The sequence below is a fragment of the Dermacentor silvarum genome, chromosome 6, assembly GCF_013339745.2.
Source record: "Dermacentor silvarum isolate Dsil-2018 chromosome 6, BIME_Dsil_1.4, whole genome shotgun sequence".
NCBI lineage: Eukaryota > Metazoa > Arthropoda > Arachnida > Ixodida > Ixodidae > Dermacentor > Dermacentor silvarum.
The window spans coordinates 128763032-128789673 of record NC_051159.1 but is presented as its reverse complement, the minus strand read 5'-3'; the positions used below and the strand labels follow the sequence as shown (position 1 = coordinate 128789673).

At 45.8% G+C, this 26642-nt stretch overlaps 2 protein-coding genes across 2 annotated transcripts in view; both read left to right on the top strand.

Moving 5' to 3' along the window:
• The window catches only part of LOC119456870 (kinetochore protein NDC80 homolog), a 31551-nt gene extending 23775 nt beyond the window's left edge, over positions 1-7776 (top strand). Inside the window, exons 12-15 of the mRNA XM_049669466.1 lie at positions 1506-1598; positions 4166-4290; positions 6011-6113; positions 7670-7776. Coding sequence (XP_049525423.1) covers positions 1506-1598; positions 4166-4290; positions 6011-6113; positions 7670-7762 — 414 coding nt within the window. The 3' untranslated portion in view covers positions 7763-7776. The remainder of the gene's footprint in view (positions 1-1505; positions 1599-4165; positions 4291-6010; positions 6114-7669) is intronic.
• Positions 7777-20594: 12818 nt separating this feature from the next.
• LOC119455968 (tRNA wybutosine-synthesizing protein 3 homolog) lies at positions 20595-25625 on the top strand. The gene is made up of 7 exons (XM_037717522.2): positions 20595-20914; positions 21247-21327; positions 21493-21591; positions 22753-22824; positions 22896-22964; positions 23094-23158; positions 23538-25625. The coding sequence occupies exons 1-7, from the start codon at positions 20744-20746 to the stop codon at positions 23698-23700; spliced, it is 720 nt and encodes a 239-aa protein (XP_037573450.1). The 5' UTR covers positions 20595-20743; the 3' UTR covers positions 23701-25625.
• Positions 25626-26642: the final 1017 nt, after the last annotated feature.

The following is a 26642-nucleotide window of genomic DNA, read 5'->3' as shown; positions in this document are numbered from 1 at the left end:
GACAAAGGTAATTGGCAATCACTAAGGGATGCCTTAGCTTTGCAGTGAATGTAAATGGCTGATGATTATTCTGAATCCACTTTTTCTGTGCCAAGCAAGTTCTTACTGAAAGCCACCAAAATATTTTTTAATCATTGTGAACAGCTTTTGTTATTGCAATATCAGCAGTTAAATTATTTTCTGTTTGTTACTGTCAATCCTTTTTTGGTCATCTTGAGTTACAGGTAGGCATGGCTACAGAAGCAGTCTATATGAAAAAACTTTTGGTTGCCTCCATGTAACGCGAGATTCCTGGCGCTGCAAAGGAAGTTGCAGAGCCATTTTTGTTGAACCTCATCCACACAAGAGAGGCCATAAGCGGCTTGGTCTCCCTCGCAAATATCAGTACTAAGTGGAAGCTCCAAACATGATTCTTTAGAGCATTTCAGGTCTAGTTGATTTTAAGTGAAGAATTGTTCAAGAACACCATGGATGTGGCATTGAAAAAAAATCACCAGCCCTTCCCCTGTTGAGAAAATGGGGGTAAGCGAAGCTTGTGGCAAGACGAAGCTGTCGCAGGCATTCTGCTTCGTTTGCCCTAAACTCAGGGTCGGCGGCTCTTCATTGAAGTTTGGCCACAACATTGCGCTCCCGCAACTCGGGGTCCGTGGCTCTTCGCTGACGTTTCGCCTGAACTTTGGAAGCCCTCACACTAGAATCGGTACGTCGACGATAAGCCCTATACCGAGCGAGTTTGCGGTGCCGTTGCTCAAACGCAGCCTGCTCTTTGGTGGAACGCACCACGCGCTGCCTTCCCATCCAGTCGCCGAAACTGATTGAGGCGAGGGAAGCCCAGTGGAGCAATAACAGAAGATCGGTCCACGCAAGAGGCCGCATTTCTAACAGAAAGCTTGCCTTAGTGCATAGCGTTCGCCGCCAGTATTTCCTGGTAAACCTTACGGTTACAGAAGCTTCAGTTGCCAGGAAGCGTGAGGAGCAGTCGGGGATCTTTGAATGCTATCACGTTCCACTCTTAAAGGCGAAGCTTAAGCATCCTCCTTTTTTGGTCGAACAGCTGCGACTTAGACGGCGCTGGCACAAGCCCTCTCATCATGCCTCACACTCTTCTTTCTCAGTGGTTTTCAACGCTCTAGTGTCCCTTTAAGAGAAAGCTTTAGCTCTTGCGTTCTTTATTCAACGTTGTACGAACACAGAAATGCTCGTACAGTAACCATTAAACAGACTTCAAAGATACTGCTTGTTGCATTTAAAGGTAATGGTTAAATTTAAACTTTTGTGTCTGTGGGAAGCACATTTTTACTTAGCCTCAATATTTTTGAAGTTATCGTTTAACGTCTACAAATTATAACCTTCCAGACAAGACAATAGCCTCCTTAAGTTTAATGACTGAAAGTACAGTGCACTCTTACATGTTGCATAGTACACCATGTAGTGCACAACTGGACAGTAGTATTGAATTTGGTGATGAGGGTTTGGATTTGATATTTTCGTTTTGTGCTCTGCAGTATTTGTTCAAAGTCGAAGACCTGGAGCGTGATCTGCAGCTGAAGCAAGAGCTCATTGCCAAGCGCAAATTGTACTTGGCAGAGCAGACAGCTGTAAGTACCTGTTGTTCTAGAAACTAAACATGGTCACCTTGCCAGCATGTCCACTTGTGGAATTTGGAATGCTGTATCTATGCAAATATAAGGAGATTTTTTTTTTTTTTCCAGAATCCTTAGCCTCAATGTTGCCCCCCCCCCCCCCCCCCCCCCCCCCCATCCTTCCCGCCTCATATGCAAGGCTGATAGATTCAGAGACCGTTTCAATTTGGCGGCAGCGGCGCCGCATTTCCGACAATTCAGATTTTAGACAGCAGTGCAAATGGTAGCAATACCGACAGCTTAAAAATCTTAATAATAAAGGCAGGGTTCGGATTACATGTGAATTTCACCTTGAGGTTAACTTCACAGCAGCATGAGTTTCACCTTGTGGTGTGGCTTTACGGCAGTGTGGTGTGCACTGCCGTAAGAAGGAATAATTCTGCTGGCCACACCATAAATCTCGCTGACGGCTGACACTTTTGACCACTAAGAGGGGTGCAGCAAAGGGAAAAGAAAGAGCCAGGAGAAAAACAGTAGAGAGAGTATTCGGAATATTTACAGTACTTACAATAGCTCAATTTACTCGGGACATTTTGCCTCCCATGCAGTAAACATATTGAGTGCATGAAAACTATTCAGCAGGATATGCTATTGTGCAAACGAGCCATTGTGGATAAAGCAATATTCCAGAAATTTACAGGGTCCCCGCTTTTGTTCATGGGCCAGTGTGAAGGCATTTACGAAGTGGACACACAACTTGCCCCAACCTCACAGGCAGATAATGGCATGAACAGGTCTGGGCATCGCTCATGTGTCTCCCCTTACAAAACACATCTGACCGACACCACCTTGACTGGCTTGGTGTGATAGAAGCATATTGATTTTACGTATTGAAATAATATTGTTTATTCCCATCAACACAGACATATTGACATAGGAAGCATGAATAAAAGCGAGAAAACAATGAGTGATAGAACGAGTGAGTGTAATTAGTTGCAACTGCATTAACACGATCTAATCACCACGATCCAATCGTACAAGACAGCATTGCGTCCAAGGCAGGCAGAGGAAAGAATGGCAATTTTGATTCCAGATGGCTACATTTGGCACGTTGATGCTTGTAACATTTGAAATTGCAAGAAAAAGGAGTTTAAAAATTAGTGCCGACCCTGAATTAAGTATAATTTAGCTTAATTTTTAAGCTGCTATCAACTCTACAGACTTCGACGCAGCAAAGTGAGTTCGACTAACGCACTCTTGCTATTTGCAGACTTGCTTCTCCTACCAGTGAAAGGTTGTTTTTCAGAACACATAGTCGCTTGGTGGTTGAGCCTGCCTGCCTAATGCGAAATTTGGGCTATCTTTCATTACACAGTTGAACTTCATTGATACGATCCCGTCACATATGATTTCCCGGCGCCAACATTCGCGATCGAGACTACAATAAATGACCCAATAGAATTACACTTACTTTTTACCAGATCATACATTCTGCGATCGTATGATACGTTTTCCGGCCGCTAGATCCGATGTAAAGAAGAGAATTCGCGAGGTGAGTGCGCAATCGAGAGCAGTATATGCTGCCCGCCGCGGCAGCTTTGCCACAATACTCGCTCGCCTGCCTCACATGAGAATGCCGGCAAGTACTCAATTTCTTATTCGGCTACCAGCAAATATCCTCTCAGGTCGTTGCACGCCTCATTTACAGCTATCGCAGCCACACCTATTATGATAAGTATCTTCACCTATCTGTATTATAGCACGTGGAGTGCAGTGCGTAGTGCCGTTGGTAGCATACTGCACGCTTCTAGTAGGCAATAATCCAAACGCTCCACCATTCCCTGCTGCAGGCGGCATGGTGTGAGCATCACGTTTCACTTCCCCCACCAGTTCGATTTCGTTTCAGTTTCCTGTCGGCGTCTTAAAACACTAAGCAATAGGAAAATAGCAAAACGTATAAGTCTTGGGCCGCTGAAGACCCACCAGCTCGACGCGCGTCGGCGTCTCGTGCTTCATGCCCAACTACCAGTTGAGTCTGTCTGTTTCTTAGTTACTTCGGATCATGTGTTTTCTCAGTACGTTTTTTCTCGCGTTTTTTTCCAGAACATATGAACGAGGTTCTACTCTATTTAAGGCGTGGTTTAGAATATAACCTAGAACCTACCTGCTTGTGCAAAATTGCGAAGTTGGGCTGATTGGCTGAGCATTCACAGGTTGAAAAAGTGCTGGCTGTGTACATGTCTGTCTCACTGTGGTTGTGTAGCCAGCACTGTTGCTCAGAATGTCCACCTGCCTTCCTGTACGCCACCAACGGGCTTTTTTCACAACAGCAGCAACTTAAGTGGCAATTAAATAATCGGCTAGTAGGCTGCACTTTGGTATTACAGTATGTGTTATGATTAAAGAAATATTTTCTTGCTAGGTTTCTTGCTCATTCATACTAATGAATGTTTTAGCAGTGTTATGTCCAACTGCTAATCTCAACGTACCATGCCTCTTTAAATGCACCAGATGCTGCCATGTGTTTGAGCAGTGCCCCTGAGCTGCTACTTTAAGAAAAGGTATCGCTGCTGTTTGTCCAGGATACGCGCAAAAACGCTCAAGACTTGGACAAGGAGTATGCCGAGATCTGCAAGGAAACCTCCGACCTTCAGCAGAAACAACTCTTCGACCCAGAGATCAAGGCTGCCCAAGAGTCTGAAAAGCGGTATGTCCCTCTTCTTGTCTGGTACCTCAACACACTAATATAAAAATTTGTGTGCAATCAATGCAACATGAAGGTAGCCTCTCAAGCTTTATATCGAGCATTTATCTTGTTTTGCATCACCAATCATGTGGCTGAAGTAGCTTTAAGATGCCCATCCTGTACTGAATGTATATGTAGATGCAACAGAAATTGTTCTCTATTCAGTTTTAAGCTATAAAATATTCCAAGTTTAGATTTTATAGCAAGGACAAAGGTGCATAACAGCAGCTGCAGATTTAGTTGCTCAAACTGGAATTCTTTCTGAAAGAGTCAGCTTTACTGAAGATTTGACCACTAATGGAATGAACTGCACAAAAGTTTATAGAAATTTCTTTGTGACTTGCTGCATTATCTGGCGTACCAGATAGCTCAATTGTGCAGTTCGTTATGGTACAAATTTGTTTCGTTTCCTAGCATAAAATAAATGTACAGATCTCGGAGCTGAAGCTATTCATAACAACCCAGCTGTGTTGCTAGCAATTCTAAGAGCTCTTCATCACACCTGTTTAGTGCCGCCAACTGCAACAATATTTTGGACCGCATGAGAAACCTAGTTTGATATTGTAGATATTTTTACGGGGTTTGTAGAAAGCGTTTGTTTCAGGGTGTCGTAGGGCAAGTGGGTGCCGATACTGCAAGTCGTCCTTCTCTTCCTCGCTGCCCTCCTAATGTGGTTGTTGCTGCTGATGCTGCTCCTCCACTACCTTTGACGCACTGTAACAATATATAGCGGCATCCATGCAAAATTTTAGAACTGTGAATTGGGCTAGTTGGTATTGATTCATAATTACTAAGCGCAAAGACGAAGGGGAGACGCGAAACGACAATGGGAGCTGGTCTGACAATGGGAGAAACAACAGTCAGTGCATGGTCCTGTGGTTCCGTGTCACCCCTTTGATTTCGTTGTTTGCACTGTAGTAATTGTGAAATTTTTACATTTTAGACATGCCATATTTACTTGTGTGAGGCCCGCACTTCCGAATTTTTACTGTGTGCAGAATTTACACGAGGCAGGATTATAGCTTCTAACTGAAGCATTGAACTGCACATAGATTGCTATGCAAAATAATGCAACCACTGGCAGCTAACTAAGAACACAATTACAGTTGCCAATTGATTTTTCAGACTTGAACAATGCCATGAAACAGTTGCATGTGCTCCATCAAAATAAAGTTTGCTTGAACTTTCATAATGGCCCCAAATGCATTTCGCATTCACCAATCGCACAGGCCGAAAACAGGATTTCAAATGCATGGTTTTCTATGGAAATTTCTTAAGCAATTACAATTGCAAGGCATCGGAATTTTATTTACCACATAAGTACACAGCATGACTGTAGCTAGAAACTGTGTCAATAGGTGTTAATTCATTGTGTAATGTACGGAGTACAACGGGCAACTTCAGAATGACGCACCAAGAAAGGATGACTGAGTGTAATGCCTTTGTGTGAACCTCCTTGTCAGATTGTCCTTTCATGGTTGTCACTTGTACTTAGCGCATCACAAGATGAAGTCTTTACATTGTATGGCTTTGTGCCAGAGCCTTTTGAATATATTTGATGATATGGTCATGCTATTATCTATAGTTTTAATCGTTTTGGATGTACTAAAAATAATGAGTAACACTTGTCCATTTCTTTCTCCTCCACCCCCCTTTCTGTATTTGCACACTGAATATCAAGCCTGGCTAACCTCCAGGAACTGTTGGCCGAGACCAAATCTCGGCAAACTGAAACCATAGCTGCCAGTGACGATGCCCTGCAACAGTGCCAGGAGGCTGCAGCTGTAAGTATGCAGTAAAAACCACAGTGGTAAAGTGCTCAACCAGGATAATGTAACTATTTTATTCCAGTTACATATATTCCTTTTCATGTTTTCTCAGTGGCACCAGTGGCACTGAGAAAACTTCCAGTGCCTTTGCATTGGAATAAAACATGCTACAGAGCAACGAGAATGAAAGATGGAAAGTACACGAAACGCAGCAAACCAGCCCCAACCTGAGCCATTTTACTTTGCCTACATTATCACCAAGACTGGCTAGTTGTGGTTAGTGGATAATAAATACAGAACCCGAGGTGACCAGAAATTTATTCAAACGAAATGGGGTACGACCCAAGGTGAGCCCCTTTAAATGTAATGCCTGATCACTTGCGCAGTGCCGCACACAAAACCAAAACCGTCACTTGGCTCACATTGAAAAAATCTTATCTCCATCAGCGCACGACTTGTGGCGCAAAAAGCCTTGCTTCCATATTAAGTCCATGTGGGATAAGATCGCACACTGTTTGCTGTGTGTAAGGGAAAATGTGCGAGGGTGAGCAGAGAAGGATGGTGGCTTGATGCACGCTGTCCTCTCACGGGGTGAGGATGTTTTCGCGTACGACGACAGCCACACCGACGGCACGAGTCAGGCAGTACAAGCTTCGTTTGAAGAGCTGGCCCTACAATTGCCAGCATGGTGCAATCGGACACGAAACCAAAACTGCCTTTGCAACGTTTGCATGCTTTGCCGCATAACACGTATGTATTGCGGCGAAGCTGGCTTTAAACAAAGCCGTGTGGCGAAGTTGCCTTTAGGAAACCGGCGGAAATTGTGCAACATATTAAAAATTGGGTGCACGTTATATTTCTACTTTGTTTAGGAGCTTTACTGTCATTTTTTCATTAGTTCTCTAATTTTGCCGAATGAATCAGTGGTGCTTTGGCCTTTTTTCTGTCTTGTTTAATTCGATCAATGGCGTAGGTCCCGTCAAGGTCAAATTAATGGGAGTAGACCTTTCCTTTTTCATGCATTATTCATTGTTTCTCTGCAATATCTGCTAAAAAAAGCATTTGCATTGTATTTAATATTGCCCAAAATCGATATTTGGGAAACAGTTTACTAGAACACTAGTGTACTATTTCTAAGCATAATTTGCTTATTAAGGGCTTCAAAACAAAGGAAATATGAACACTACAATATCAAACCATGAAAACTGACAAATAGGGGAGTGTGAATATTTGAAATTTCAAATACGAATTGAATAGTCTTTATTTCCTCTTGTTGCCAAAAGCTTAACGGAACCTTTACATTTCACTTTGTTCAAAATTTGAAATATTCTGTATTATGTTCAATATTTAAGGTTCTTCTCTAATATTTCTACTAGAATAGATTAGAAAGTTTTCATTAAAATTCCTACTGGTAAATCAGTGCTTTTTCTTCCTATTTTTCTGGCATGTTTGAATATTTTTACCTTTTGTGTTCTGCACCAAAGTCATTACCTTTAGTGGCAAAACGATCTTCCATGTGTAACATTCTTCTGAGTGCATATCAAAATAATCTCCATTTTCTTATGTTCTAGGCCGCTCACAAGGAGATCGTGGACACGATGCAGCAAACGCACAACAGCGTCATAGATGCCATTGAAGAAACTCGCAGATTGAGAAAGAAATAACAATTCGTCCTATATATATTGCTGTTGGCCATTTTATTTTGTGAATTTTATTATTTATTGCTGTTTGCTATTTTTATTAGTAGTATTAGTATTTATTGTATTTTTATTGCTTTTTTTTTTTTAGTCCTTGAACTTGGTCCTGGCTTTTGGATCTCTTTGAAAGTTGTACATACTATTTGTGTAATACATAGATCTGTGACTCGCATTTTGTGTTTGTTGTATTTTGAAATAAATACATACATTGATCTTAGATTTCTTTGCAAGATTTACTTATTTGTGAATAAGGTCTGGGACTCTCCTTTCGTTATTTGTTGTCTTTTATAATAAGCACAAACTTTCAAAGGTGGCACTGTTGAGGTGTGCCTTGCTAAACTGAATTAGCTGTGCCTTTAACACTGTGCATGCAAATGCAGCATTTACGCACTTAATAAGTGGCTTGCCTGCCAACTTGTTTCAATAAGCAGGTTAATTTGAACGCCCCTTAGAGGCACGTGCTGGCCTGGCATGAATAAGAAAACTGGCAAGAATGCGCGAGGGCAAGCTTAATTCCGTCCAATGATAGGCAGAGTATCTTTGCATGCTCCCGCACTTGCACCACGAAGACGACATTGACAAGAGCAACGATGGGGAGATGCATTGGCTGCAGGTGCTAAAATTTTTTTTGTCTTAATTACGCCATTCTGGATTCTATCGGAGCAAACTACACGAAAATGAGTGAAGCAACCTAAGAACGGCATAATGATATTCATGCAGCAATTCCGCCAGGTCATCTAGCACCAATTAAGTATAGTGCTAACGATGGGTTATTCTGCCATAGTCATATCGGCTTGTTGCAATCGCTGTTGACCAGCATGTCATCCTGGGCCACGAAGGTAGATTATTTAGGAGTAGAAACTTCCGTCAGCGCGGGCATTCGCGAGCGACCAGATAAAGTCACATTAGTATGTGAATTTATCAATGTGATAAAGTCACATTAGTATGTGACTTTATCGTATAGTATGCGACATTAGTATGCAGTGGCGCCACCTTGCGGCGCGTCATGCAAGCAGCCGCAAAAAAAAAAACGCCCGGCGGGCTACTCGGGCGCGTTCTCTTCGGCGGCGCTCGTGTCTCCCGCTCAAAGCAGACGACACGGGCGTTCGCTTCAGCGTGCACGCTGTAACGTTGTTTTATTGCAATTATATGGACACTCCAAAGCGGATTTCTGCCGTCGCCGTGCGGTTCCGTATGAAGTCAACGGCGATGAAATCGTCGCCGCGCTCCGGACGCTGTATGTGCGAGTGAAAGGGCGCGGGGGACGCTCGCTTTCACGGGGAGCGACCACACGTCGGAGAGCAAACACGCGTTCTGTGCCGTGCTCCCTGAAGGGCTGCAGAATTAAGCGTATCCTTCCTCCTTCACAATCACCATATATAGAGAGCAAACGCGACTTCTTCCGTCGCTCAAAAGGCCGTGGGGGGACGGGAGGGAGGGGAGGCGACGTTTAGCTGCGGCACTAAATGCGTATTTATATAAAAACGTTGCGAGGCGAGAAGGTGGGTAAGATTTCCGACGCTGCTCGACGAGTGTCCCATTCTCATCTCGTCGAAAACCTCCGAGCAGCCCCCAGAGGCACCGGCAACGGTCACCAACGCCGCGCGCGTTCAATGCGAACGCGGGCAAAACGCCGACGGCGTCGACGACAGTTCTGCGCGTTGCTGGTGCTGCTGCATGTCCAAATTTATACAGCTGATAAAACTACTATCCTTACTCCGTATAGCTCTCTACTAATTTGCTATCGCAATTGATGCTCCGCCTTTCGTGTGAAACAGCGACAAATGTTTTGCTTGCGAAAGCAAGTCGACGGTGGCGCCCCTAGAAAGTCCACGTTGAAGCTTTCAGGCCGAGCCCGCGTCGCCGCCGGCGACTGCAGCTGCGCAGAGTGACTTTCAACGTGGCTCTGAGGCGGGAATATATATATATATATATATATATATATATATATATATATATATATATATATAAAGAAGTGAAAGCGCGCGCCATCATCGTCCAATCGGTGATACAGGAGAGAGAGAAGCGGCGTTGATCAAAGGATGGCGGTACTTGTCTCATATAGTACAGTGTACTAGTACACTGTGCATATAGGGACTTTAGTTCTGGAAACAGCGGCAGCACGCTCGCGCGCCTTGTATACGTCGCCGCGTGGGCTCAGAGCTTCATTCCACATGGCTATGGTTCGAACTAGGCTTTCGCCTTCACATTCTTTGAAAGTTCTAAGCAGCGCCGGTATTTTCTTGTCTCCTGTGTCCATTTTGAATTTCCCTTCTGTTCTGTCGTAGTAATGGGCAGGTTTCTGTGTCTTGTGCTAAACAGCTTCACTCGTCATCCACTTTCAAAGAGTGGAATGGCTCGTGATTCTTTTTTTTTTTTTTGCTTCACGCGAGTTCTATGGTATGGTATGATAAACTTTATTCGGGTCCTGAAGATCAACCCTTAGGATGACGCAGGCGGCTCCCACGTCGGGACAGTAAGGTTTAACCTTACCGCCGTGTCGTGGGCCTTCTGGACGGCCTGTACTTGATCTAAAAGCACTCCACTGTGAAGCACTCGCCGCCACCAGTCTCTTTCCTTGTCGCAGTCTGTGAAAGCCACAGGACATTGCCAAAGCATATGATCCAGAGTAATGATGCCATTACACTTCTCGCAATTGATTGGTACCTCTCTTTCTGGATATAGCTTGTTAATAAAGTTTGGACTAGGGTAAGTTCTTGTCTGTAACAATCTCAGAGTCACCGCTTGAGCTCTATTGAGCTTAGCATGTGGCACTGGGAATTCCCTTCTGTTCATGTAATAATGCTTCGTGACTTCATTATATGTAAGTAATCGGTCCCTGTTCTCCTCCAGCATATTATTGGGGTCCTGGTCGCGTAGTGCACGGATAGTAAGTCCTCGTGCAGCTGCGTTAGCCACCTCGTTCAAATTCCTCCGAGATGGATCGACAGACCCCATGTGTGCAGGAAACCAGCGGATTTCGATCCCTTGGCTGTCCATCTCACCGATCAGCTGGGCAACCCTTTTGGTTACAAAGCCTTTGGTAAAATGTCTAATAGCCATCTTAGAGTCACTGTAAATTCGCGTCCACTTATTATTCCTTAAAGCCAATGCTATCGCTACTTGTTCTGCCACTGTCGCTTCTTTAGTCATGATTGTAATAGCATCCCGAGTGAGTCCATCTGCATCTACTACTACTGCCGTAAAGGCTTTCTTTCCTCTGATCCATGCAACATCTACAAAAGCCGCATGTTCTCTGTCCTGTTCTATCTCCTGCAGGAGAGCTTTGGCCCTTGCCTTTCTTCTTTCCAGGTTGTGCACCGGGTGCATATTTCTGGGAAAAGGAGTCGTCTTGATGATCTCTCTTACGCTATATTTTAGTTCTACTGTGTCTTCCGAATTTTCTGATTCGCTTGGATACCACCTTAGCTCTTCGAGTATTGCTCTACCTGACCTTGTTTCGGAAAGCCTCTCTCTGTGGGCAATTTGCTGAGCTTCAATTATTTCGGCTATTGTGTTGTGGAGCCCTAGTTTCATTAATTTATCATCCGGTGTGCTAACCGGCAATCCCACTGTTGTTTTGACAAGCCTTTTAATTAATCTGTTCAACTTCTTTAGTTCTGCCTGCGTCCATCTAAGCATTCCTGCTACATATGAGAAGTGACACAAGGCGAAAGCATGGACCAGCCTCATGGCGCTCTCCTCTCCCAACCCTCTGTGTCTGTTAGTGATTCTCCTTAGTAGTCTTATTACCTCCTCAGTCTTGCTTGTGATGTTTTGTATTGTTTTTCCGTTTGCCCCGTTTGCCTCCAGGAATAACCCTAAGACTCTAATGGATTCGACTTGCTTAATAGTTTTGCCTGCCTTCGTGGTTAGTACTAACCTGGGTTCTTCCTCGGGAACATATCCCCTCGGTTTTCTACCCCTTTTCCTGTTACTGAGTACTAGGAGTTCAGACTTCTCAGCAGAGCATTTCAGTCCCATGTCTTCTAAAATGGACTCTACCTCATAAATGCTCTCCTGAAGTCTGCTTTCCGCCTGTCCTATACTTCCTTCAGCGTTCCATATTGTCACATCGTCTGCATAAATGGTAAAGTTAATGCCCTCTATCCCTTTCAATCCCTTTGCCACTTTTGACATCGCCAGGTTGAAAAGCATAGGTGACAAGACCGACCCTTGTGGCGTACCTCTGTCACCGAGATCTATCTTCTTTGATTTAATGTCCCCGAATCTAAGGTGAATCTAACGCGAGTTCTAGCCAGATTTACACCAAGAACTTCATACCATGTTATGCAATCTATATTTGACACATAAATTGTATCGTGCTTTTCTACAAAAAGTTGTCGCAGTTTCACCTGAAAGGCGAAGCATCAATTGCGATAGCAAATTTGTAGAGAGCTATACGGAGTAATGATAGTAGCTTTATCAGCTGCATAAACTTGGACATGCAGCAGCACCGGCAACACGCAGAACTGTTGTCGACGCCATCGGCGTTTTGCCCGCGTTCGCACAAAATGCGTGCGGCGTTGGTGACTGTTGCCGGAGCCTCTGATATAAATAGGCACTTGGTGCCGCAGCAAAACATCCCCTCCCTTCCCTCCCCCTTCCCCCCCCCCCCCCACGGCCTTTCGTGCGTCAGAAGAAGGCGCGTTTGCTCTACATATATGGTGATTGTAAAGGAGGAAAGAAACGCCTACTTCTGCAGCCCTTAAGGGAGCACGGCACAGAACGCGCGTTTGTTCTCCGCCGTGCGTTCATGATAAGTGGTTCTTGAGGGAAAGGGAAAGGTTGGCGCTATCTTCTGCAGCCCTTGAGGGAGCACGGCTTTGGCGCTGAGCCGTGCTCCCTCAAGGGCTGCAGAAGATAGCGCCAACCTTTCCCTTTCCCTCAAGAACCACTTATCATCATGAGGGAGCACGGCTCAGCGCCAACGGGGAGGGGTAAGTGGGAGCGAAAGAAGGGATAGAGTGGAGTCGCCATGGCTGGGCGAAGCAAAACCGGCAGGCATAGGCGGCACGTATCAGGCCGAGATGGAAGGCCTTGGTGTGCTGCAGAGTCTGCAGGGGTGTTGTGCCAGGCCGGTCAGGCCCGGGGTGGGGTGGGAGGCCATGAGGCCTTCCCGCTTGTAGAAATGTCCTTAGAGGCGTGCGGAGAGCCCTGACGAGTCAAGGAACTCCACGACGCCTCGAAGTGCAGAAAGGTGGTGTCGGCCGGGGAAGAGGAGATCTTCCTCCTTGCCAGAGGGGAGGCCCAGGCGGCGGAACTCCTGCAGGAGTGGGCCCCGCTGCTGGAGGTACGCCGGGCATTGGTGACTGTTGCCGGAGCCTCTCTGCGTTCATTCCCCGATGATGATAAGTGGTTCTTGAGGGAAAGGGAAAGGTTGGCGCTATCTTCTGCAGCCCTTGAGGGAGCACGGCTCAGCGCCAGCGTTCATTCCCCGTGAAAGCGCGCGTCCCTCGCCCCCTTTCACTCGCACATACAGCGTTCGGCGGCGCGCGGCGTTGGCGCTGAGCCGTGCTCCCTCAAGGGCTGCAGAAGATAGCGCCAACCTTTCCCTTTCCCTCAAGAACCACTTATCATCGCGCGGCGATGATTTCATCTCCATTGACGTCATACGGAACCTCACGGCGACGGCGACGCCGACGGCAGAAATCTGCTTTGGAGTGTCCATATAATTGCTATCGCAATAAAAAAGTTGTCGCAGTTTCACCTGAAAGGTGAAGCATCAATTGCGATAGCAAACTTGTAGAGAGCTATACGGAGTAATGATATTAGCTTTATCAGCTGTATAAACTATGACATGCAGCAGCATCGGCAACACGCAGAACTGTTGTCGACGCCATCCGCGTTTTGCCCGCGTTCGCTCAAAATGCGTGCGGCGTTGGTGACTGTTGCCGGAGCCTCTGATATAAATAGGCACTGCGTGCCGCAGCTAAACGTCGCCTCCCTTCCCTCCCCCTCCCCCACGGCCTCTCGCTCGTCGGAAGAAGGCGCGTTTGCTCTACATACATGGTGATTGTGAAGGAGAACAGAGACGCCTACTTCTGCAGCCCTTAAGCGAGCACGGCGCAGAACGCGCGTTTGTTCTCTGCCGTGCGTTCACTCCCCGTGAAAGACGCGCCCCTCGCGCCCTTTCACTCGCACATACAGCGTTCGGCGCGCGGCGACGATTTCTTCTCCAAATGACGTCATACGGAACCTCACGGCGACGCCGACGGCAGAAATCTGCTTTTGAGTGTCCATATAATTGCTATCGCAATAAAATGAAAGAACTACCCAGCCCGTACTTCAAATGTGAGACGAGCCTTTGTCAACTAAATATAACTGAAGCTAGGTCGATCCACTTATTGCTTCTCGATGTTGCCCTGCGTGGGTTGTCAGGGAACTCAAGGATTGTCAGGGAGAAAACAGTGCACAAATGCAGCAGTATATTTTTTTGTTGTTGTTGTTATACGTTGTTTTATTCCCATATTGCTTTCATTCTTCGTGATCAACCGTAATAAAATATTAAACTGTTAAGCTATGCACCAACTTTTCACGAGTTTAGCGTTGTGTCCGACTTATTCAAAGGAGTAACTCTCACCGCACTCTTACAACTCATCTGTTCTTCGGGAGGAGTACGCAGCTTTGAGTTTCACAATTAAGAAGGTGGTACTGCGACCAACCTGCTTAATGAAAAAAAAATATCTCACTGAAGTGGTCATATATAAATAATAACAACTAAACTAAGAACTACGCATAGGCAACTTTTATAACTGTAACGCTCATTGTAATCACAATTACACGTTGACAACATCTAGTACATGCACAGTACCGTTCTTACGCTACAAGTCTCGCATTATAACTTCGCACTGTTTTACTGTTCTACAATAAGCATAGGAGGCTCAAGCCCACCTGATCTGTTTGTCTGAGTGGGCGATCTCGCGGAGCGGGCGAAGCCTCGAGCCGCCGCTGCGCAGTGGTGGAGCGTGACGTCAGCGGCCAACGCCAGCGCGCGGTCCTGGGCCGGTATTTTGTAGCGATGCCTTTAAAGTAATAATGCCTTTTCGCGCTTATCGCGCTTTGTCAGTGGTCAGAGCGACGGTCCGCTCACGGTATCATCGTTGATAACGCGAGCGGACCGTCGCTCTGACCACTGACAAAGCGCGATAAGCGCGAAAAGGCATTATTACTTTTAAGGCATCGCTACAAAATACCGGCCCTAGGATGGCGTCGCGTGGTAATCGAAACTTAAACAGGAGCGGATGCGCACCTTCTGTAGAAGGATGACGTCCCGTGGGAAACAAAACATGAATCAAAAGACGCTGGTTCGCGCTTTCGGCTACTACGCCACGTCGTTCTTTTTGTAGGTGGCGTCGTGAGTCTTCATACACAGTGATTCGCATATCGTAAACAACCAACATAGTGGTTGGCGCGTTGGAGTGAAAGCTTTAATCCTCCAAAGCAAACGAAGGTGTCTCAGCCAAACACAAAGAAGCTTCTTAAGGAAATCAAGGTGTCCCAATAGAATTCCAAAGACGGACCCGTGCTTACTCATCTATAACGAATCTGCAGCAGATCATCCAGAATTTTACTATCAGAAACAATACAGACTTACATATATTGTTAGTATGGGGTGCGTATTTATTTAACAGATGAATTGATGAAAAAGGTCCGCGCCGACACCGAGCCGCCACCAAGACAAGTGCACTTCGTTCTCCTCTTCTTCCGTCCTTGCCGTAGTTTTAGCATAACAATATTATCAGGCACAGCCGCCAAGCACCAGGCTGTGTTGGGCAACGTCCTTTTCCTATAAGTTCGGGCAAGCAGATACCTGGCTTCGCTACAGGTTTGCACTAGCCGTATAAGAGGCGGGTTTGTCCTGAACAGAAATTGTGAATTTTGGTAAATAAAAAAAAATTACTCCATCTCCCGCTAAAGGGAACCATGTGCGGATGCGAAGCAGTGGGGAGATGGTTAGATTGAGCGGGAGATGGTTTCGTGGCAGCGGCCCGAGTGCTCATCGCGGCGCTGCACAGGAGAAATGAAGGCTGCAGTCTGATTTACAGGGGGCGGTCGGAACAGCTTTGAGTGTGGCAGAGGCGCACCGACGGTGGGGAGGTTTCGAGAATTCTAAGCCCCCGCGTCCAGCCCCACCAGTCATAAGGGACCTCCTCAGACACTGCCACCACTCACTGCTGCCACGGCCGTTGAAGCTAAGAGCTTCAACGGATGACCACGTGCACTGCTCTGCAGACAGGCTTCTTAGCCCTATCAAGCTCTTTCAAGGCTTTGAGCAAAACGCTGAAGAAATAAACATCGTCATCATCCTTGGTGCCATTATTATTATAATTAGGAGGCATTTTATTTGTTCTTGGAGTCCTCTGGCTAAAGCAAGGAAATTGCATATTATGCAAAGTGCTTGTTCCTCCCCCCCCCCCCCCCCCCACGCACACACACACACACAAAAAATAATAAAAAAATAAACACCCCTGGCACAGATCCTGGGAGCGCTACTGGAGTGTGGGGGCATGCCCCCACTGGTTTAGAAACTGTGGGGGCGACTGCCTCCCCCACAGGGTAAGGGTCCAGCTAGGGACTGTCGGCTGTCGCCGTTGGCTCCAGCTTCACGAGCGCGAAGGTGTCAGCCAATGAAGCGGGAGCCAATTCCGACAGCCGAAGTGGACAGTCCACTAGGTGGACTCTTACAGAATACCCCCCTGCTCTCGGCGGCTCCTATACCAACAGCACATATCCAACGCGGATATGAGCCACGCGTGATTTCTTTCTTAACTTCTTTCTTGTCCTTGGCTCATACCCGCATACCCAATGCAGGTATATGCGCCACACGTGATTTTATTATCGTTAATCGTGACGTAACTGACAAGCATGTGATGTTATTGATGTCATAACCTATCAGTCATGTTAGTCATACATTCGTACCCGTGGCGCCCTCTCGCGTGTGACGTCAATGGGATTCTGCTGACGCGCCGCGCTCGCTACGTGAAAGCAATTTGAAGGTGTCGGCCGGCATGCTCTGCTCGAGTTTTTGAAAAGCGAGTCTGCAGGTATTTCGACCAGTATGTACGGAATGTTCCAGGCAGTAGCGCACCCAGGATCTCTGCCAGGGGGGGGTTGACAGTTGGCCAATACCATCTAAACAGCGCTAATTTCACTTTCTTCGGGGGAAATTGTCAAAAAAAATGCGCTTTTTGCGAGTGTGCAGACGATTGCGCGTCTTACATCTTAGTTGCAGTACTGAAATGCGTAAGGAAAGATAAGGGGTTAAACAAAAGAGGGGGTTAAGTCGGCCTCAGGGGGGGGTTACAACCCCCGAATCACCCCCCGTCGGTGCGCCACTGGTTCCAGGACACTATTCCTTATGAAATCGAGCCGAGTATAGTCGTCACCACGCTCAGGGTGGATTGCTCCTGGCGTGGTCTGCTAGTCATCAGTGTGTATACGTGCGTTTACGGCGTTGGCCTCTCGCAACTGCTGTTCCGCTTTCATGGCGCACTCACAACGATTTGTCGGCCCCTTCTTGACAATGAAGTGCGGGATTTATCCTTCAGCTACGGTGCCTGCGCTGTAATAGCGTGTTTGTTCAGCGCATGTTGCGCGTTCGGTCGTCCATTCCGTCTGCGACAGTCATTCCGATTTTGTTGCTGCCCAACACGTTAAGCATACCGGTATCACGAAAGAAGTTTGAGGTCATTCTCAATAAACTAGGTGGTCATTGCGGTACGGTAATGCATGCACTGCTTAAGCGGCATTGCAGCAAAAGATGGTCTGGAACGTCTGATACAAGGGCGGATAACATTAGTGAGCAAAACGAAATTACGTAGTCTTGTGCTGCAGTACTGAAGTTAACATAATTTTTAAATAAAATGAATTACTTCCACCGTAACACAGCTAGCTCTCCCCCTGCATGTTAGTCGGCTCAGCGTTGCCAATTTTGCGTTGACAATTGAAGCGGCATTGTAGTTGAATGCGAATTTCACATTTTGCTTCTAATTCCAGTAACTTGGGGTTACAAATGTAAAACTTTTTCTGACAACAAAAGTCTCATTATTTTACTGAGCTCGAGGCGGTTTACCGTGGCTAGCGTGCACGTTCCTCGGGCTAGATTCATCCAGCCATGATATTAGTGCTATCGCGTATAAAGGAGAAATGTTTACAAGCCTTTCTGCGTTTTCTTTAGCATCCTATTTTAACAGCGGATCTGTTTAAAGTCGAGGTTGATGTCCACGGAGCGATGGTGTTCGCACTTCCGAGCGAAGTGGAGAGAATTTGAAATGATGAGAGGAGGAGCAGAGACAGAAAGAAAGAGGGACAGAGAGCGAGATAAATAAATAAATGAAATAAAATTTCTTGGTGAAGCGGGATTCGAATCCATGTACCCATGGTCCGAAGGCGAGAGTCATAACCACTATTGACCCTTTTCACGGCGATCCCATGGGCGCTGCCATGTTCGATCACGTGGTGACACGTCCATTGCTTGCCTCATGCAACTGCCTCCGTTGCCTCCTTGTTTACAATGGAAGTGTATGACACCGGCGCAGCTTAGAAAAACTGTTTTGGGAGATATCGTAGACGGTGACTATAGGTGGACGACACGAAGCTTTGACCACAGCCTCAGAGAACATGCAAAAGCGCTTTCAGAGCTGATTGAGCTATGTCCAAACGGCGCAAGCAGCGTATGTGGTGTTTGTCCTAAAAGCGGGGCTAAATATGTATTCCAAGATATTCAAGCTTTCCGATTATGAATTCAGTCAGGATTAGTGTGTTTTGCTCTTTGTTCTTTAGTCGGCAAACGTTTTGAAGCAGTGGCTTGTCAGTTTCTGACTCAGTAACGTTCCTCGGTGCGGCCACTATCTGGTTATTTTCTGCCTAATCGCTCGCGGGTGTGCTCAGTTCCGATAGATTTGTTCTTGCTGCGCACAAGGCTTGAAACGTAGCTGTTTTGTACATTGTAATACCTTGTAGCAAGTATATATTACAGCTAGTAACTCGCTTACTCCTGTGGACCGTCACGAAACATTCAGCTTCGACCATTCGTGCGCCATCGGTGTAGTCCGTCATTTGTTGTGCGTATACAGTGCGCATATATTCACGCCCATTCACTTATTCTTGATATGTCGGCGATAGAGTGGGCGTAAGCTTTCCTGCCATTTGGGACAGATGTGTATTGATAACGTGCGCGAAACTTACAATGACAGGAAGCGGCGCTACTCCCTTTGTAATTGTTTAACGAGTGGTACTCACTCTTGCCGACGTTCTGGGGATGAAGCCCTTTCTTTGAAGGTTATCGATACAAGGCTGGTGGATGAGCAAATTTCTGTATCCTCTAGGAAAGCCGTACATCACGAAGTATCTGTAACACGTTCGGACAGTTGCAGCAGCGGTCCGCGAACTTGGTCACGCAGATTCATTATATTCATTAGAGAGTTTTAGATTAGGGGGACACAAGCGTTGGGGCCCCCTAGCTACCGTACCCTAGCTCTTGGGGCCGCGGTACTGCGCATGTGCAAACACCTCTCCACATGCGCAGTACCGCGGCCCCAGGAGATAGCGGGCCCCAACGCTTGCGTACCCCTAATCTAAAACTCTCTATTAACATGCCAGTCACTATTTTTGCAGCCAACCATTGCACACGTCTTCAATCCACATGATTCAATTTAGCATGATTGGAGCACAGTGTGTTAGCGAAAACTCAGTTGCATTTCCGACAGCTGATCGCACAAAAGCAAGGTAGAAGCGGTAATGGTTTCTTATTCGCTCCTTAAAATATTTACCAGCCAAATAAACTTTATATATATATATATATATATATATATATATATATATATATATATTCGTGCGCGGTCGCTGAGGAGAGGTATGGCGCGCCGCCGTGAGCGCCATCTCGTTTCTCTAAAACAAACTGCTCCGCGAAAAGGGTCAATAGGCTATAGACCTCAGCTGTGACGATTCTTATTTACTGGCTCGGAGCGATGTTTAATGACTGAGTCACGAGATCGTGTCCCTGCCCGCGAGATATTGGGTTCATATGAAACATAAAAGTATATGTAAAAAAGAAATTCTGAAATTTTACGTGCCAAAACCACCAATGACTAAGGCACATAGTGTAGCACTCCGGACTAATTTTGATCACCTGGGATTCTGTACCCCCCCCCCCCCCTGCACCTAAATCTAAGTATACACGAGCATATGTGCAGTTCGCCCCCATTTACATGCGGCCGCCCCGGAAGAGGTCGAATCAGCGACCTCCAGCTAAGCAGCGCTACGCCAAATCCACTCGGTGATCACATCATGCAGTTGTATAGAATACACATTTACTATACAAGGTTTGTTGTCCTCATAAGGCTGACAATAATAAAACTAACACTAGGAAAAACACTGATGTTAATTGGAGAGAGCCGTGCTACGGGGGCACGCCGTCAGAGCGCGAGCAAATGCATGAAAATGAAGCTATTCTGGTCGGAGCGTAGCAGACGACAAAGGCCAGTCCTCAGTCTGACGTCACGATGATGATGATGATGATTTATTGGCATCCCCTTTGAAACGGGGCGGCGACAAATAGTCACCTAGCCTGCTTGATATAATCAGGTATACTATACATGTTCTTTATCTAGCATTTTTGTCGAGAGCGCTGTTCGCAGCGCCGCCATCGGTAGCGCACGAGGCCAATATACCAATATATACCAGTGAACGAGACGCCACACAAGGTGTTTTAACATAACTATCTCAATATGTAACGTTACTCAGTTTTGGACGCATCACAAATAACTTTTCCAAGAACCTTTGAAGCTAGCCCCAGCACCATGGACATTGTCGAGAATCAACACAAACGCACATGTTGGATGTTTCGTATGCGTACGCGGTTATGGTTATGTTTTGGCCAAAGCGTCACTACTCGCCAGTGCGTTGTGCAAACTGATCGGCTACGTGTGTTAACGTCCTAAATTGATGGATTCGTTTGCGAAGGAAAAACGCAAGCGGCTTGGAGGTACCGATGCAAGCCGGAAAGGGGCAATAGATTCCAAGATCGTTGATGTGACCGACCGATTGAACTCGTTTCCGCACTACTGTACGACAAGCTCATGCTCTGGGAGAATTATAGTATTTTCAGGCGCAGAAGTAAGTCTTTCCGTCGTCGATAGCGCGTTTAAGTGTCCCGAGCGTGGCCGATTCGTGCGCCGCTGTTTTTGTCCTTGTTAAGCGCGTATAACGAACAGCTTGTTCTGTTCATAGGAAAACATGAGATTCCTGAGAGCTTTGCTTGGCGTGTTATACATTAGTCCCAGGAACTTCTACTGTCTGACAGTAAACGCACAAACTTGCTCGAATTGAAGGACCCTAGAATATATACTGATGGGGAAATGGACAGAATGGAACTAAATTGCCTATTTTTCCGCCGATACACACAGGTACACGGCTAGAATGATATATTTTTCTTGCGTTCTCTCTAGTCTGACATTGGGAAGCCAACAGTAAAAAAAGGATGTCGATGGCACCTCGTCACACATGATCTTCTTACAGAGGATGAACTGGTAAGTCTTGTTCTACTACAGGTAAACGAAATGTACTGTTTGTCTGCAGTACAGGTGCATTAGCTGCTTGCTTCAATTTCGTACATGTGCCTTGACGTGGATAGGAACGTGGGGAATTATTCCAAAAAGGTTTACGTTGCATTGCTCTTTTTTTGTTTTATGTAGGACGATACTTTGGCGAGAACGACCAACTCTGCAACTCTCAAGTTTGAACCGTTTATCCTCCATGTACGGTGTCACACTTTGGATGCAGCCCAGAAACTTGTACGTAGAAATGCCTTTATGGGTCCAGAACTAGTTTATTATCACTGGGGAGCTGGCCAGAGAATATTTATTTTGCTGCTTAAAAAATGCAGACAGAGCACATTTATGATGTTATGGAGATTTTTGGAGTACGTCTGAAATAGGTGCAAACTTTTGTTGCACAATATTGACACCATCACCTCTCACAGTAATTATGTATACTGAACCTTGAAGTAATATGTAACTTCCCATAACAGTATGCAATGTACTGATGGAGGGGGAGGGGGGGGGGAGCTATTCCATAAAAGTCCACCTATTGAACTGTCTATTTCGGCCTCTGCTGATTGGCTCAGTATGCAATGTACTGATAGGGAGGGGGCTATTCCGTAACAGTCCTATTGAACTGTCTATTTTGGCCTCTGCTGATTGGCTGAAGCTGAACCAGCGAGCATGAAACTGGCTTTATGTGCCTGTTTCCTTTTTGCTGAGGCCCCAGCCCAAATCAATCATCGCTTCAGCTGCAGCTGAAATGAATATGTCCACTAGGTGGACACTTACAAAATACCTCTCCTGCTGTACCTCTGGACTTTCCATTTTAGCCACTGCTGATTGGCTGGAGGTGAACCAGCGAGAATGAAACTGGCTGTAGGCGCCTGTTTCCTTCTTGCTGGTACCCCAGCCCAACCAATCAGCACTTCAGTTGCAGTGCAGGGTAGCCAGCTGGGTTCAGTCCTGGTTAACCTCCTTGTCATTATCCTTTTCCTCTCTCTCTCAACTGCACCTGAAATGGCTATGTCCACTAGGTGGACACTTCCAAGTACCTCTCCCACTGTGCCTGTCGTACACTGGTGCATGCAAAAGCTCTAGTTACTAGTGAATTTAATCTGAATCAACTTTGGTGTTAATTTGTTCAGCCTCTGTACCCGAAAAGAAACATTACTTGTGTTCTTGTGACGGATGCACACTCCCAAGAGCTGCGGCATCAGCATACTGCGTACAGGAACCAACAGGTGGCACAGCTTGGCAGCCTTTACTGTAGGTCCACTGATGTATAGCTTTTTGTGATGTTCTTGGCATAGTGCCATGTTGAACTTTATTCATTATCATCATCAAATCAACTTTGCAGCTGAAATTATTCCTGGGCTCACTTTATGGATGTGCCACTTTGTCTTGCTTTTACAGCTGACCATGAGCATAGGGGCTGGATGTCGCAATTCCGGCATAATGCTAAGCAAAACGGGCAAGGTTCATGTGGTAAGCATTAATTGTGGCACCTTCCTGCTGGAGAACACCAAGCGAGATTAAGAACAATATTTGTATTGCAGGCAGTTCGGACCACACTTTCATTGGAGGTTCCGCTTTCTGAGAGTGGAAACGTTCTTGTCACACCTGAGGTATGTCACACCTATCTATGCAAAATAGATAGCCGCATCTTTTCCTTCTAAAATTAAGAAAATCTCTACACTGCACACAATGTGTCTTAGCTAAATAATTTATTGCCTCGTTAAACTTTTTTTTTTCAGTACCTCAAGTTCCTAAGGCAAAAAGCGAATGAAAAAATGACAGAAAACTGGAGACGGCTGCAAAGGTATTAAATGCGAGACCAGCACTATGTTGGTATATTTTGGCTTTCTTTTTCCTCTCTTTGCCGTGTTTTCTTTGTGCAAAAGCTCAAATGATCAGTAAGTGTCAAGGTGACATACCACCACTGATAGAAGTGCTGCTCAAGTGTTACTCAGAATGCCAGTTTGTGCAAAGCGAGGTCAAGAAAAAAAAATTTTTTTGTTGTCTAAAATCCTACAGCTGTAGCTCGGTCCTAACTTTACCAAAGCTGAAAGGTTGTGTGCACTGGTATCATGATTGAAATTTCGTTAGCTTTCACTGTTGCTGCTTTTATGTGAAACTGCAACCCTTTTTTGTTGCATAATGTGAAATGCTGCTGTTTACTTTTCTTGTTTTATTTACAGGTTCTCGGCTGCGCTTAATGTGCTTAGCTGTGAAAATGAAGGCGATGCGGCAACATGCAGACTTCCCAGAGATTCGGTGGTTGCAAGGATTAAGAATGAGAAGAGTTCCTCCGAGTTTGATTATGATGAAAGTGTTTCTGGCCTGTTTGACTTCTCGACGTGACGACTTCAAGGCACATGTATGCACTGGGAGTGTGACAGTGCTTTTGTAGCATTACATTTTGAAGAAAGCTATAAATACTTTTGTGTAATTTTAACGACTGACTACTATGTGCAAAATGGCTTGTGAAGATGTGAGAAACACATGATGTGCCTGTAGGCTCTTATTGAGATACTATGTGGCAGCGTCTCAGATGTCCCTACATTAAGAGCTCAACATCTGGCTAAATCTCGAACATTTGACTTGCAAAGTGGCAGCGTGATAGCACTGTGCCGGTCACCACAGCACAGACAAAAGTTTGTGAGGAAAAAAAGTGGGCGGCTATAATGGCGCAGCAGACTATGACAAGGACAAGTAACAGCAACTGTATTGTGTTACTTGCCGTCATCCTTACCTTTACTGCCCTCTTTGCTTCATCGTGGTATGCATTGCTGCCATTTCTCATTGTGTAGTACGCATGAGCACACATGGGCATCCATGAGGTTGGTGCCCATTGGCTGAAACTTGTGCGGTTGTACTTGGCAGTACCAACTCCACGAGCTTGTACAGTGGTCTATAGACAACATACCTCCAAGGAAACAACCGACACTGCACAGCCATTGTTCCACTGTAGACACCTGCTTGGTGGGCTGTTGCTATGCAAATTCATTTTATGACTGCACATTGCATTGTCAACTTCGTGAGCTCGCATTGCATATGTACCACCTGCCTGCAAATGGGCAGCTGACACGTTCAAAGGTAAACATTCGGCCGACATCTGCCTAGTTGGGGACAACTGAATTAGCAAAGAAAACTGCAACCAAAATTTATTTCGTATATTGGCCAAGACTAAAAAATTCCCAGAAAGAATTTGTCGAAACGAGACTGACCTTTACCACCTTAACAGAGAATGCAGTGCGGTGGCAGAACACTGCGAGCTTTTTGACCACCAGATTAGCCCCGACGCCACTGTTGTCTTGGAGAGAGAAGAGAACTACCAGCGGTAGCAGTTCCTTTTTGAATCCTGGCACATCCAAAAGATGTCGGGTAACAACAATCATTCGTCGGGAACACTTTCTGCCGTTTGCTCTCAAGGACTGCGAAAAGTCTCCGCGCACCTGTCAAAGCCTTAAAAAGCGCATATACCGAAGCACTGCTCACCTCAGCTCACCTGTAAAGAAAGATCTGGTTGGGCTCCGAAACATCGGGTTTTTAAAATTGGAAAAAATTTTGGTTGAACTTTTTCTTTGCTCTTTAGTTCAGCTGCGATATTGTATAGCCACTGTTCTACAATATACTCTGTACTCAAAACTGAAATTCGGCAAAAGAAAAATTAACATTCTGGAGTGTTGCCTGCAGGCAACACTCATCCATGAAGCAACCCTACATGGATGAGCAGTTGCCTACAGGCAACAATTTCAGTTTTGAGTATGGAGTTTCATGTCTTTGGCCAACATTGAACAACAGGCAGCAAGCATCATTTGTTGGATAAGGTCACCGCCTGCTGTGGTATCACACAGGTAACGTCGAGAAAATGCGACGTGCACCTCTGTCTTGCATTCCATGAGAACTGTCTAGTGGTCCACACGAAGCCATAGATGGCTTGGGGTGAAGCTAGCTTCCCGTGTTCTGCCTGGTGTTGCCAACCTATTGCTGGAAAAGTTTCCGAAATATTTTTCTTTTTGTTGAATATTCTCAGGGTAATTTTGCACATTTCCATGAATAACAAACATTTCCTTCTGTTATGTTTGTCTTGTCATTAAAAAGTTAACAACTCTGCAAGCTTGTACGGAGGTCTACAGACCATTCATCTGCAAGTGGACATCGCACTTTCCACTGCCATTGCTCCACCACACCATTCACCCACTGCTCAGGAATAATTTTTGTATGAGAATGGGCCTAACAAAACAATAAAGGGACTTAAGCAAAAAACAAAGAGATCGTAATCTTTTCTTTGTTATTTTGGAGTATAAAATTCACCGACGATTATGATACTCCCTAATGCGAAATTTGATGCAGCTGTATTGCGTTTTCATTTTGTGATATATCGGCTGCCACGGACAATCGGTCTCGTGCAGCACGTTGCAAACGGAGCAAAGTGTGGCGCGACAGCCTCGCTAATCTGGAGATCGCGAGAGCCAGCGGGTGGGTGACGCGTGGGTGCAATTCACAGCAGCCGCCGTTGGAAGACCTCCCAGAGGACGCGCGCTACTCTGGCGCCATCTCGTAGCCATCGTCGCCACACTACACTTTTATTCTCATGCTTTCGCAATTCCCTTCTCCGTTTTTCTGCCTCATGGTTTCGCTGCACCCTCCTCTCCATTTTCCTCCTCGCGCCTCTTTGCTCTCGCCACTTTTTTCATCCCCCCGCAGCGCTCCGCGTTCGCTCTCTCGCTATGCTCGGCTACGAGGTAGGCTGCCAACGCTCTCTGCAGAAACGGGCACCTTTAGAGCTGCGCTTTAAAATGTGAGCAACATTGCCTGCATTTTTAAGCATCTATGACTTTATGACAAGTTCCACTGGTGCTGAGTGGCTGTTAAATGGTAACAAGACAGTAGTCAATATGGCTGGGTTAGCCAGGCTTGCCACAGCCCTTCCTTTGGGACAAGATTAAGTGCAAGAGAAGAAACTATGAAGAAATGGAACAAGGCGCAACAAAGCAATGATGATTCTCTGTTATGGCACGTACCCACAAAGGGGAATCCAGTAGGCGAATAAACGGGTGGCAGGAGGCAGCACTAAATAATTAAAAAGGAGCAAAGCTACAAATGCAAAATGAAAGACGAAAACAAAAAAAAAAACTTGAAAAGTACTCAACTGAGCAGTCGGACTAACTTATGCAGTATAAGAGAGATCAAAGATTGCTTTGATAAAGAATGTGAAGAAAAAAATTAACTTTCGTACTGAAACTAATAGTAAACAGAGAAGAAAGATCTGTCAAAAAACGATGTCGAGTACTCCAACT